Source organism: Pteropus medius, unplaced genomic scaffold (genome assembly GCF_902729225.1).
Source record: "Pteropus medius unplaced genomic scaffold, Ma_sr-lr_union100, whole genome shotgun sequence".
Classification (NCBI taxonomy): Eukaryota; Metazoa; Chordata; class Mammalia; order Chiroptera; family Pteropodidae; genus Pteropus; species Pteropus medius.
In genome coordinates, this window is record NW_024349802.1 from 23,483,812 (window position 1) to 23,498,939 (window position 15,128).

Sequence of the window (15,128 nt, forward strand, 5' to 3'; positions counted from 1 at the left end):
TAAAACTTTCTCTGAATCAGCAATAAGTGCTTTCTTATAATTCATGTATTCACTGGAGTAGCATTTTTAATCTCCTTCAAAAACTTTTCCTTTGCATTCAAGACTTGGCTAACTGATGCTAGAGGCCTAGCTTTCAACTTATCTCTGCTTTCAACATTCCTTCCTCACTAAACTTAATCATTTCTAGCTTTTGATTTAAAATGAGAGATGTGCAACTCTTCTTTTCATTTAAACACTTAGAGGCCATTGTAAGTTCTTAACTGGCTTAATTTCAATATTATTATGTCTCAGGGAATTGGGAAGCCTGAGGAGAGGGAAAGAGACAGGACAACAACCGTGGAGCAATCAGAACACTCACATTTATCAATTAGGTTCACAGCTTTATACAGTGTGGTTCATGGCAGCCTAAAACAATTACATTAGTAACACTGAAGATCACTGATCACAGATCACCATAACAAATATAATAACAATAATAAAGTTTGGAATATTGCAATAATGACCAAAATGTGACACAGAAACAGAAAGTGAACAAATGTTGAAAAAATGGCACCAGTATATCTTCAAATCATAGTAAAGCAAAGTGCAATAAAATGAGGTATGCCTGTAAAATATTATTTCACTAAAGTAGGTAATTTTGTTGCACAAATTTCAAATATGCTGTTATGAAGAGCTCATAGCCTATATCATAAGAAATAAACTGTGTTAAAAATGATAGGAAACTGCCATCTGACATTTTCTATATTGAGTCATATTCATATAGCTTAGGAAAATTTTTTTCTAGGATTATTAATCAGTAGTTAAAAACTTAAATCACTGCTGAATATATGGTTAAAATGGCAAATTATGTTACATATATTTTATTGCAATTTAAAAAAAAAGAATCGAAATCTAAAATCTTATTTACTTATTGTGTACAGCTTAAACTATTTTACATATTCTGATTTCGAGTTGTAGAATTTTTAGTTTGCAAAACTGAACATATCATTAAATGTATAGCAAAGCAGTTGTAAACATCACTGTGTAAAATGATTGTGAAGTATTAGTAATATATTGATAAAATAAAGTGCAAGAAGCAATTGAGCACTGAGTCAATAGATAATTGTTAAGGCCTTATCTAAAGTGCTTATCTAAAGTGCTGCTATCTCCCACCACCCTAGCCAGACTGACTGCTATAGCTGGGGGCATTAAATAGAACTGGGAGAAGGGGTTTAAATCAGCCAGGATGATAAGCATGTGCTCATCTGTTTGGAGCCTTTAAAAAAGTCAGGATTGGCTTAAAGGATTTTAAGCAACAGTACAAATTTGCTTGTTTTTGATGGAATATGTGTTCATGGAAAAACAATGGCTATATTTATTACAGAGAGATGCTCAGATTCAGTTTAACAATAGATTCATAAGAGCAGGTGGGAGATCTAGGAGAAGAGGACAGTTAAAAATATGTGACAGAGAATCTGTACATATTCTGTGAGATAAGCAAAATGATAAGGAAGTGTTAATTCTGAAATTTATTTTCAAAGTTTAATCAGAATTGTTTAGAGTTTATAGATAATGGGTTTTGCCTAAGTCATAGCTTTGCCCTTGGTCATAAGATACTAAAACAAAACAAAACAAAACAAAAATGGTGGGAGAATTAAAAAAAGGAAATGAAAAAGAAGTTAATATATCAATTATAGACTTTCAGTTATATGATTATGAGTTTTAGATGTCACCATTCCCTAATGGAAAAATGTACCAAAAAACTCTACATCTATTTATTTATTTAAGAACCCCAGTATAAAAAATAATTATAAGGCAGCCTTATTCATACAGGGTATGACTCTGAAGGCAATTTAGTGAGCCTAGTATTTTGGCTTAAGAACAATGATCTGACACCGGTTTAGGAGAAAATAAACACTTCTAGAAAACAGAGAAAGCTATATATTGGAATTTCATAGAAGAGATTATTGCTATTCTACTGAAGAGTCAATATGGGAAAACTAGTTGAAACTTTATACATTTTTCATGCATTTGATGATGTGAAAGGTGGTCACCTTTGCATCCTTAAAAAACTGTGCTAAATTGGTCATCTTATTTGGATTTGGACGTTTAACTTCACTACAAGTTCACTGCTGTCTAAATTTGTTAAGAGATGAAGTTGGGAGATGACAGAGGTGAATTCAAGAACATATTTGGAGAAGCAAAGTCAGCATATATAAATGTGAGTGAATCAAAAAAGCAGAATAGAGATAGGGAAAGAAACTTTTCATTCAGTTCTAAAGAACATGAAAGATAATATCTCCTATTCCCCTTCCAAATTCCATCGAACAAATGAAAAGTATTCTTGAGGCATTGTTGATATTACGGATTATTCATTCACCAAGGAGTCAGATTAAAAAGGCTCTAACCTATCTCCTGCTTTCAAGTTCTTAGCACTCCCGTTCCCCTTAAACTAGAAAAGCACTGCAGCAATGGCCTCTTTCAGTCATGCACTGAAGAATCAAAGGACAAAATGATCAATTAGCTCTATTTCCCACAATTTCTGGGAGAATTGTGTTGGTTGATAATAAGCCACTAAAATCATGTCACTTTCATATATGATCTTAGTCAAAAGAAAAAATACTATTCTTCACCTTATTTTTCTTGGTATATTTTTGGTACTCCCTTCTGTAGTTATAGGTTTCTAGGTAAAGTAAATGAACACTTTAACTGTATATTTCACCTGCATTTCTAATGAGTAATATCAACTAATGTTTATTAAGAGCCTACTATATGACAAGCCATATGCTAAATGCTTTACATTTATTATCTCAGTTAACCCCTACAACTTTATGAAGCAGAAACTATTACAGCCTCCATTTTAAGATGACATATGTGGAATTTGCAAAGGGTAAGTGATTCCCCTGAGGTCAAATGTCTAGTAAATAGCATAGCCAACCATCAAATTCAAAAGAATCTGGCTCTAGGGATTGCCTTTTTAACCACTATGACAACTTCTTTCTTTTCCTAATATACATTACTAAAAAAGTATCCTTTGGCAGATTATTCACAAATAGGTCACAGTCATAGAAATTTCCTTATTCTAATTATCTTAACCTTTCCCCAGGCCAAAAACTAAAGGAAGCAAACAAACAAAAAGTCTTAAACTAATAATATCAAAATTATAGCAAATTTTATATCAAATATGAAATCTGTATGATAAAAATTTACTGAGAGTTTGGCAGGAGAAACATGGTGCAAGAATATCTTTGAATCCTGAATCCAGTTTAAGCAAAACACTGCCTGATAATGTAGTTTACAAACTAATTTGTTAGACCTTATTATAGACTACATTCTTAAAATTTGTATTCTAATGAATATTAGAAGCAAAACATTTGCTCAAATAGATGTTAATCCAGATGCACTTGTCAAATGACTACTGAAAATGTAATTGGAAAAACTCAAGAGTTTTGCTTGGTCACCAGTTCTCCAGAGGAGAACATCAAGTTGCAAATAAAGAGCAAGTCTACCAAAGACTGTCGTCACTCAACATGTATATCAGAATTGAAAGGTGAAAATTTTCCTTATTTTGTAGGTACAAGTGTGGGAAAATATTCAACAATAAATTAGACAACTGCTTATGTGTATATAAATTGGCATGGTATAGAAAGAGAAAAGAATTTGGACTAAAGTTAGACATCTCGATCTAATCATTGTCCCATCACTCAGTAGATGACTGACCTTGGGCTAGATAAATAGACTGAATCTCAGTTTCTTCTACATGTCAACTCACGGCTTCCTTTATGGGGTTGCTGTGAAACTTTAAATATTACATGAAAAGGATTTACCCAATCCTTGGCCTGTGACAAAGACTCAGTATATGGCTGCTATTTGTGGGCTAGTTATTAGAGTCATCATAGTGCATGCTGACACCAGAGCTCATTGTTGCAGGATATTTACTAGACCAAATTTATATTCAGTGTATGAGGGATCAGTTGGCAAATTCTATTCATAAATTTATCATTATACAGAAAAGAAATAAACATTTGATAAATTACCATAAGATAACAAATTGTGTTATTTTTATTTACATACTAGAGAAATAAGAGTAATGTGATTTCAGTCATTTAGCCATATTCTGAAGAGTGCTGAAATTTTAGGAATGGCCCTTCTAACAATACAGGTTACAGAGAACTGTGACATCTTCTGTGTTATCATTAGAATATGTTAGAGTAATCCCAGGGGCTTAACATAAGGCCTATAGCTTCTTCACATTGCATATCTGTTAGTTTTTGGTTGGGAATTGGGGAGGAAAGCCTTTGCTAAGAGTAGTCACTCAGGGATCTGGGCTGAGAGCGTAGCAAACCAATATTTTAAATATCATGGTGCTACAGGGAGAAAAAAGAACTCTTGAGGATGTTGCTCTAGATGCAGTTACATGCTCAAAGAGGTGACATTCATCACCTTCACTCACAACTCACTGGCCCCACCCCACCACAAGAGTATCAAATGTGCAATTCTACTTTGTAACAGGAAGGCAGAGACCTGGACAATTTTGGTAAATAGTTTTAATGACTATGCCAATTAGGAAGCAGAATTCTAGGAGTTGCAGAGCTCAAATTTAGCAATATAGACTCTTCCCTTTTCATCTTCCTGAAAAATACAAGAATTCCAAAATACAATGGGTAAATATCCAAAGGACATCTGATACCCAAAGAAATGGTTGCATATATACAGGTATATCCTACATACAGTAGTAATGCAGACTACTAAAATATATAGCTAAAAAAAAAATCCATTCATATCATGGACCAAAAAAATCTAAATTTTACCCTAGGAGTATCATAGCATTAGGAGTGAATAACCTACATTTTTCGGTGATATAAATAACTAGAAAAGTGTAGATCAAAAAATCATTGGTTGGAGTACATTATTTATGTCCAAGAAAAACTATAATGACTCTATATAACCTATAAGACAGATAATCAACTTAAACTATAATAGTTAAGTTCAAATTATCAGCTTTATCAGCAAAATCTATAAATTATGTACCTTACGAGAAGACAAACATGACCTTAAAGCTGTGTTCAATGAAACTGATTACTATTGGGATAGACATGTGAACCTATGGCAGTAAGTATAATTTCCAGGTAAATGAAAGTAAAAGATTAACAAAAGAATTAGAAGTAACAGGAAACAGTGGATGTAACCAAAGTTATATTACTATACTAATAGAGATAAAACCAGGAAAACTCTGATGCTTCAAGTTGAGAAAACTTAGTCAGCAGTTCTCTCTCGCTTTCTCTCTCTGGACTACATATTAGATGCATCTGAGAAACTTAAAAATGCTGAGGCCTGGCCCTATTCTAAGAGATTTTGAAGTAACTGATCCAGTAGAGTGAAGCCCAGGCATTGCTATGTTTTTGTTGTTACTGTTTTGTAAAGCTCTCTAATGCACATCCAGGCTTAAGAAATGCTAAATTAAGTCATGAGGTAGTCTAGCAAGCTAAAAAATAAACTTGCAAATCATGAGTTCTGCAGACATATACCCACTAAACACAAAAGAAACATTTGTGCCGATGGGGAAAGAATTGTATTCCATGCATTTACACTTAAAAAAATAGCCATCTAGCGCATGTTCATGTCTATTTTCTCTAATTAACAGAATAATATATACTTTAAATACAACTTTTATGAGAATCCAGGATTCTTTAAAAAGAGGGGGGAACTTCAGCTTTCTTTACAGGTACTGATTTTATAGTAAATGAAAAAATGTATGAGTAAACCAATGTAAATTACAAATATGCAATCTAAATAATGCCTTCGACTTTTTTCTAAAGTATATATGCCAGTGTATCTATGAGTAGCTTTACTTATTGGAGAAAACCCCATCATCTATATGAACAGAGGTCTGTTGTGCTTTCAACAATAAAATAAGTCAGTGGTCTTATAAACATATCAGCCAGGGGGAACTGACTACTCGGAAAAAAAAACCCAAAAAATAAAAAAACAAACAAAAAAAACCCTAGACAGGCATGAACTAAAGGAGAACAGTTAAAATTTTTATAACCTATAACTAAAAAATATTTTGTTTTCTTATAAGTGCATAGAATATCTTTCTAGTAGAGCTTATTTATCTCCCGCCTTAACAAACACTGCAAAACATATAGAGAGCATATTCAGTGAAAACTCTGAAATATTATTTAGTCACTTGTTAAACCAAGCTTATACAAATTAGGAGAAAATGATGTTGAAATAACGTATGAAGTAAGATTTAGTCAGTTTAAGCCAGTAAGTGACATAAGATTATCATTCTTTGCCTAATTTTAGAAAATCAGACAATTTGTGCACTCTGCATTCCTTCTCTACTTCTAGAAAAAAAACTTTAAGAAAGTCTACATTGTCTATTATATATTATTTTTTGTGCAAGTGACTTTTTATGAAGGCAGGGGTGTGAATTTAATATCTGGACCAATGTGGTACAGTGTAGAGACAGCATTTGAGGATGTAGGAACTCCAGTGCAGAGAGGATCATAGAAAACTAAATTTCTGGAAATCTAGGTAATAAAACTATAGGTTGGAATCAATATTATTTCCATCTCCAAGCACCAGGAAATCTCAGGTACCCCATACAATACATAGTTTGGAATTATTCATTTTCAATTCAATTTCTCATATGTATCATTTTTGATCATTTTTCTACCATGGTTGTCAAGCTCCTTGCTTTCTGTTTCTTAAGTAGATTGGGGCAAGGAGGATTCAATCATCTGTTAGTCTCCCTTCCCTGGCATGTCCTTAGAGAGCCCAGAGTGGGGAATCAGAGCACAGCAGAATAGTCTTATGTATGCCAGCTAAACTGAGGTAAAAGGAAACTAAAGTTTCAGCGTTGAATTATGAGACCCACAGAGAAAGGCACCTCTGTTAGACCAGCGTCAAAAGAATAAGCAAAGAAAAAGTCACAGACAAGAAGGAAAGCATAAGCGACAAGAACAGAGCCTGTATGTAAGTACCCTGAATGACAGTAGAAGAGAGAGCCTGTCCCAGAGCCTGTGGGTACCCACTGAGTTATCCACCCAGGGCACCTGGCTAGTTGAGAGAGTCGGGGAAGGAAGAGGAGAAACACACATACTTTTATTTTTTTCTGATTTCATCCTTTCATTAGGGGCCTGCTTAATTAAAGCAGTCCTGAATTCCTGGTCTTTGTAAGAATTTCTAAGTTTTGTTTTAATGCTTTCAGAAGGTTAAAAACTTATGGCCTCTGATTCTTGAGTTTGGCTTTGTTTTGCATCAGATTTATTCCTTATCCCAGGCACTAACAGTATGCTGATACCAGACTACTCCAGCTAACCCTGACAGAACTCAAATCTGCAAGTAATACTAGTTCAGACAATTTTAAAATACACTGATTTTTTACTTATATTTAAATATAATTTCTCAAGAATGCCTCACTCTTTATTACATTGTCAAATATCTCAGATTGTAAGGTCTGCTTCATGAGAAGATAGAAGGTTTCCCCATCCTTTAGAAAAGGGGAGAGGGGAATAGAAGAGAGAACATTCCTTTCTGTCTTTTGTGGTTGCCAGAAGCGTCTAGGAACACATCCAAAATGCCACAGCAGAGAAGGTGATTCATAGTCAAACGACTGGTTTGCAACTACCATGAAGTGAATACAAGTGATGTTATTCCAAACGTAAATATTTTTACTAAAACAGCCTTCTCTTCTAGCTGCTTTCGAGCTGAATGGGATAAAGATTGTTTATGCCAAAGATAGAGTAAAAAACCCATGTTAAAGTATCTTGAATTTCTACAGATTTACTTATACTGTAGATTAAATGGCACACCTTAAATGTCCATACTTACATGCATATTTGAATATATACATCTCACTGTAAAGTAGAAACCATCCGGATTGAGTAAAATGCATCCACATTACTGACATTTACTTTTCAATCAGATTTCTAATGAAAGCATGCTTTGCTATTAGACTATAGACACAGATAACTGAATTAATGCTGATGATTAAACCAGACTCATGGAAATGGGTCCAGTTTGCCTATTTTCATCAACTGAGAGTTCAGTCCATTCATTAATTGTATCGTGTGATTTACAAGTTTGAAAAGAGTCAAAAAGATACTGAAGGAGTTAGTATAATAAAATATTCTGTTTGAAATTTGAAAATCTGGTTGAATTCTATCATTAATTTTCCCTGTGAGCTGGTGCTACAACTTAGAATCTTCTCAAGAGAATTAAAAAATTACCAAATGATAATCTTAAAGTTATTTCAAAAGGTAATTATGTGAAGTCCTCAGTTGATTTATACTATATTGCCATTAGAAAAATAAAAATTTAAAATACCCTAAGGCTATTTTTATATCCATACTTCTTTTGAAAAACTGCTTTAAAAATACAAATATTTATGTTTAAACAAAGAGAATATACTATTTTGTTTATATAAATATATATTCTAGGATTTGAGACAAAAATGGCCACACTTAAAAACAAATACAAGAAGAATAAATGTTTGAAGTTACTGTACCTACCTTTAATGTGATACTATAATATTCAACAAATGTTGCATTTATCCATGATCTTGAATGGGGATCACCCAGGAATTCTATGTGATACTGTTCAACATTTCCATCCAGGTCATAGGTCACATATTTCCCTTTAAAAGGATCAGGGCAAAGTATCCCTGGCCAACTTTCAAAAGAAAACATTTTTAATTATTTTGATGCTTCAAAAAAGGCAGACCTCAACACATCTGTCACAATCATGTATATACCAAACTTTCTTCTTTGAATTTTAATAGCTTATTCATAAAACTTAAACATGTTCATACTTGTATCTTTTAAAAGTAAGATATTCATTTGATACAAGTCATCAGTTGTACGTTTGCAGATATAGAAAGCTTTGAAATAGTCATATACTTAAGATACATGTCAGATATAAGGAGAAAGAATTAAAAGACAAAAGAGTGATCTCCAGGGTCTATAAGAGACATTTAGGTACAGCTAATAAGAACAATAAGAGAACAAAGATTCCTCAGATTCATGGCAGGGTTGAATCAACTTTAACCAACCAGAATGATTAATTACTAAAATGTTAAACCATTGACAGAGCCGGTATTTCTAGAGTCAGGGCTGCCAAAGGAGTGTTGGTAGTTCAGGCAAAGATAACACTGGAGATTATAATGACTGGGGTTAAAGCAGAAATAGAGCTCGGCAGTCCTATAGAGTCCCTTTTTCCCCCTATCAGCTCCCTTGGCAGGTGACCAAACTGCTAAAAATTCTCAGTGCTGGAAATAACTTTTATCCTTTACTAAAAATAAATCTTTAGGGGTGTGTTTTTTATGACATAAGCCTCTAGAAATTCCTTGATATGCTTTATTTTTCCATTTGGAAATTAAGTTTTAATTATTTTACCAATCTTTCTAGACTCTGTCCTACTCGTTAGAGAATAAAGCAGGAAGGGAAGGCAGTAAGGTCAGGAAGTTGTTACTAAGTAATGTGTAATAGAAACCTGACTAAATTTTATAGATCATGACCCAAAATATGCATATCTAATATACCCATTCAAAAATCTCTTAAACTGTCAAGTTCAACTTCAGTTTGTAGCAATACAGAGTGAAAAGACAGTGAGGTCCAAATCAGGAGACCCAGGCTCTAATTCTGCTTTCTACTAGACAAGAGACCTCAAACAAGTAACTAAGCCACACTGTAGATATAGTTCCTTGCTGGGCTATGACAAAGTTCACACAAACACGTGTCACACATTTTTTGCTTTTGACAAAGTAAAATATTGCAAAGTGTTAGCTTTATGGCCTGAATTGTGTTACACCCCCACCCTCATCATTATTTATATGATAAAGTCCTAACCCCCAGTACTTCAGAATGTGTTTGGAGATAGGGTCTTTAGGGAAGTAACTAAAAGGTGGATCCTAATCCAATCCAATATGACCAATCTCCTTACACAAAGAGAAGATTAGGCATGCACAAAGGAAAGACCAGGTGAAGACACAGAGAGACTATATACAAGGCAAAGACAGAGACTCAGAAGAAATCGACCTTGCCGAAACCTTGACCTTAGATTCTTAGCCCTCAGAATTGTGAGAAAACAGATTTTTGTTATTTTTAAGCCACCCAGTTTATGATACTTTGGCAGTCTTAGCAAACAATGCATATACAGGCAAGATAATTGGTACAACTGAAAAGTAGAAAGAATATTAAAAACAGTATTTTTGCCATGTTTAGATAATTATTTCAAAACTAGATAAATGAGATAACTTTAAACCTAAAGGAAGCATACAAATCCTACTGTAAAAAACCTGAAATGACAAAAGGACAAAATCTATAAATTGTTTGGATTTGAAATCTATAGATTGTTGATATTCTACAAAATTATCAACTGATATTAAATTTATGAAGTCACAAATATAGAAATGTATCTAAGGTAGCCAACTATAAAAAAAGTTTTTACAGATCATAAATTAATAACACAATGTAAACTAATGAAAATAGTTCATGGTTAGATTATTAATGTAAAAAATCTGATCCCAGGTAGTTGACATCTCAAGTTGATGTCCTGAGAGCTGTCAGGAGATGGTGATTTAGATGCACCAGTCACCAGGGATGGTGGAGAGTGAGAATGGAACAGCTGTCTGGATCCTCCCTGGATGCTGAGCAGAGTCCAGTGGCTCTTGGTCCTCTCTGAGTTAAGGGAAAGGGAGGTGGAAAGCTACCTGGCAACCCTAGATCATGGAAGAGGAAGAGATAGAGGATTAAAAATTGAGTCAGACTGTCTGGAACCTAAAGAAGCCTAATACTTTGGAAGAATTGGAAATGATAATGAAAAGCCAAGTAGAGGGTCTGGACCTAAATGAAGAAGACTATCTGGTTATTATCATGTTCATGTCACAATTTGGCAACCCTTACTGGGCTGAGCTTAAGAGTAAAACTCAAATGGACTTTATCTTTTAAATCTAAGTTGGATATCTACATTTCTGAAGGAAACCACTCAAAAGAAGACTTCAATAGGCAGATAACAACTAAGAACAGTGGCAACTGCAATGAAGACCACTCCCCAACATAACAAAAATCAAGAAACAAGTGAGTCCTTCAAACTGATTAATAGCTATTTTTAAAAAAAGATTATTACATTATATTTGTTTAAACATTTTGTAAAATATAAGGGGCTCATGTTAATACTACTGATTTGCACCTCACAATAATTTTAAAAAGATTATTACCAGGTAATATCAAACTATAAGTATCACCTACTCCATTAGTGTCAAACAGTCTCGGGATTTCTAACACTTAGGACATGAAAGAAAGAAATATTTTGCAGTTATTATGTGTAAGATGAGTTGCTTTATTTCTCATGCAAATTCTAACTACTTTTACATCAAACTTATTGGGTCCAAGAGTATTCAGTTTAAATCACTCTATAAAATATAAATAAAAATGGTGATGACTCCCCAGAAGACTTAGATGACAATAAAAGAACGAAGCTTCTGTTCATTATTTAAAACATGTTATATTATAGAAAATGTTGCATGTTGACTTAAAGATGAATTATGAAAAGTATTGTCAAATGTTTAAATAACTGGTGCACTTTTGTATTTCTTCAGGTGGTGCAAAGAAATTGTGACTCTTAGTCTGTATATCTTGGCTAAATGGAATGTACCTAACTGTAGGAAAAGCGGAGCAGAGGCAATAGATGTAGAAAACATGATTACTTCCCTCCAGCTGCTACATCTATCATCTTCTCTGACTTGCTGTGATCGAAAAAAGCTGATGTCCAATTTTGCCCTCACTCTGACCTCAATTTGAGTTCCAAAACTGTCAATGATGATAGCACATTGTGCACTTACTTCTACTTCCCAATTTTTCACTTTCATATTGATGAGAAATTCTGAAGCATTGTCTGGGGCTTAAAGGTAGAGAGGGAGAGTATGAGTAGGCAACCCAAAGGAAGGGTATCAGGATTAAAAAGGTAGTGTATCATCAATTTTGGAATCTGTGGGTGGTGGGAGGTTAAATGTACAAAGACAACAAAATCAAATAAATACCAGATACTAGAATCCCATTGTGGGGGAAGGGAACATTTGGGCATGACAAGTAGCAACTTGAAAGGAAGTACAAATATACCATGAAGAAACTGATGTCTTATACATTTATTAACCAGTGGAAATTATCTTTAACATGATAGTTGTTGCCATCAATAGAAGGTGAAGCTTAAGCATGTAATTATTTATACCCAATGAGAAGTACATGATTGTTACTTTCACACTGTGGTTTGGATGTTTAAGAGGAGAGCAAATTTTACTTTGTCCTCATTCCTAATCTGAGGGAAACACAATGGATGAGTTAAAATCATCACTAAATGTTGTATTTGTCAAAAAAATCTCTGGGCTGTGCAGAAGCTGTTGGGAAGGGGAAATTTTCCATACACACATACTACATTATAAGTATATTAATCCATAGGCAAAACAACGCAAATAAAAAGTGACTATGTAATATGTTATAATACTGAAAAGATCTAGTAGAAATCTCAATTTATAAATTTATATACTATTATCACTGGATTAGTTTGTTAACTTAATAATATTTTATTATTAAACTGTTTTCCTGCAGTACATTACAATGCAAATATATTTTCTATGAATTAATTTTCATATTCATGAGAGCTGTATGTCTGTATACATATGCCCAAGGTAGTTACCCTAAATAGAGCCTAGTTTCTACTTGAAAATATATCTTCCTATACTAAATGATATATGCACTATTATTTTTTACTTTTAATTTCTATGCTCTTTCTAGCTGAATACAACGTTATCTGCAATTTAAAAAAATCAAGGAGGCTTAAACATTGTGGAGATAGCTTTTCTCTTCCTAGTACCTGCAGTTATCCCTACCCGCAAGCACAGAGAGACAATCCGAAGGCAAGAGGCTGCACATGTATTTTTACAAGAATATAAGTGTGTGCTATCTCACAATATGTATGTAAATGTAACTACTATAATTTGATATTCTATAGAACTTGCCGATAGACAAAGTGCTATTCTCTTAACTATTACTTGTTTTAATTTTATAAAAACAGACATTTCTAGATTCTGTACATTATATAAAGATGAAATAGGCATTTCTAGATTCTGCATCAGTCTCTCTTTAGGTTTATTAGAGAGGGTCAACACATCTGAGAAAGAATAACTCTGAGATGTTGATAAGATTGAGTTTCTGAGCCTTCAAAGCTAGGTGTAAGGCCATGGCCTAAGGATAATTGACCCAGATAATGCTACACTGCTATGTGTCTCTGCAGCCAGTTAGCTGGTCTTTCCACATAAAACTTCAACATCTATACATTGCTTAATTAAGAAATGATGCTTGACTGTTTTAGTAGGTTAATTCTAGCTTTATATTTTACTATTGCAATTTATCTTGTTATCATGTTTCCAATAAGGAAGAAGGTAGTTACAGCTATATTTTCCAGGCATTTTAATGATACCAATCATAGATCAGAGATAATTTAGGGACTGGAGTTTCATTTGTATTTCAAATCCTAACCCTCAGTTACAAGCACAAAACTGCAAAGGAAATTCCTAATCAAATTTCTAACATAATATATCAGATATAGTGACAAGAAACATATCCATTTCATGAATTAGGTTATTGAACCTTCAGAATTTCCATTAGAAAATACAAACTTTCTACTTTCAAAATGTTAATTTTAGATATGAAAAATAACAAGGGACTACAAATACCTTCATAAGTAACCTGATCAAATCAGTGTTCATAGTCATGTCTTTTAAAGTATTTGCTTTTGTCTAAGGCCATGCTACCCTGAACAAGCCCGATCCCATCTGATCCCAGAAGCTAAGCGGGGTCGGGCCTGGTCAGTACTTGGATGGGAGACCATGTAGGAAGACCAGGTGCTGTAGGCATAAAAATAAAAAAATAAGAGATTGTAAACTGACAAGGTCCTTGCAATCTGTGAGGTCAATCGAGGGTTGCCTCATCTAAACATAAATTAATTAATTAAAATATATATTTTTATCTAACTATTTAGTTCTTCATGTCCATTCTAATTACTACATAGAAGTCAAATACAAAATACACAATAATATATACACATATACATCTGATCCCTAGAAAAGCCCTCAGTAAAAGGTAAAAATCTCAGAGTGATTTCCACATTTGCAAAGACATTAAATGTATTAGTTTGCTAGGATGGCTATTGGAAAATACCACAAACTGGGTGGCTTAAACACCAGAAATTAATTTTCTCACAGTTTTGCAGGCTGGAAGTCCAAGATCAATGTGTTCGCAGGGTTGGTTTCTCTTGAGGCCTCTCCGTTTGCAGATGGCTGCCTTCTTGCTCTGTCTTCAAATGGTCTTTGCTCTGTGCATCCCTAGTAACTCTTTGTGTGTTCAAATTTCCCCCTTTTATAAGAACACCAGTGAGATTGCATTAGGGCCTACCCTAATGACCTGTTTTAACATAAACGCCTTTTCGAAGACCCTAACTCCAAATACAATTACGTTCTGAGGTTAGAGCTTTAACATGTGCTTTTTGGGGAACATAATTCAACTCCTGAGAGTAAGTGATAAGGCAAGAACACAAATCTAAGTATATTGACTTGGAGGCCTCTTGTGTGTGTGTGTGTGCGTGTGTGTGTTAAAATAAGCCCATCACAGTCTCTCTGTGAAAGCAAACATCTTATATTCTTCATAGAGAATAGTTCAATATGAATGAAAACAAGGTGACATGAGCCCAGTATTCCAGCTTTGAGAATGTTATGTGGGAGAATGTAATGTAAAATAGCAAGAGATTCTGGGAAGACAGCAGAAATGGTATAGTTTTAGAATCTCCTGATTTCCCCATAAGTATAGGTAGAGCAACCTAAATAGTAAAGGCAAAACCCGACATACAACATCTATAACAAAACTAAGTGCTAAGCGATGCACATGAACACCAAAACTGGAGCAGGCAGATACAAACTACTGACAGTTATAAGACTCACACATTATCAGCATCTGTGGTGTGAGAAAACAAGGCAGGAGGGGGAAAGCAACCAGAAGTCTGATGGGTTTGTTAAATAACTTAAAAACCACAAGAAGTATGCTTCGGAAAGTCAAACTGAGGGGGCTGCAACAAAATTGAAAGCGTTGGAA

General features: G+C 34.0%; 1 protein-coding gene and 1 pseudogene across 3 annotated transcripts in view; one reads left to right on the forward strand and one right to left on the reverse strand.

Annotated features, from left to right (window-relative positions):
- Positions 1 to 15,128, reverse strand: part of ZCWPW2 (zinc finger CW-type and PWWP domain containing 2) — a 119,649-nt gene that overhangs the window by 60,973 nt on the left and 43,548 nt on the right. For all 3 annotated transcript variants that reach the window (XM_039836704.1, XM_039836703.1, XM_039836702.1), the window contains exon 3: positions 8,499 to 8,658. In XM_039836704.1, coding sequence (XP_039692638.1) covers positions 8,499 to 8,658 — 160 coding nt within the window. The remainder of the gene's footprint in view (positions 1 to 8,498; positions 8,659 to 15,128) is intronic.
- LOC120581748 (uncharacterized) lies at positions 13,779 to 13,897 on the forward strand (annotated as a pseudogene).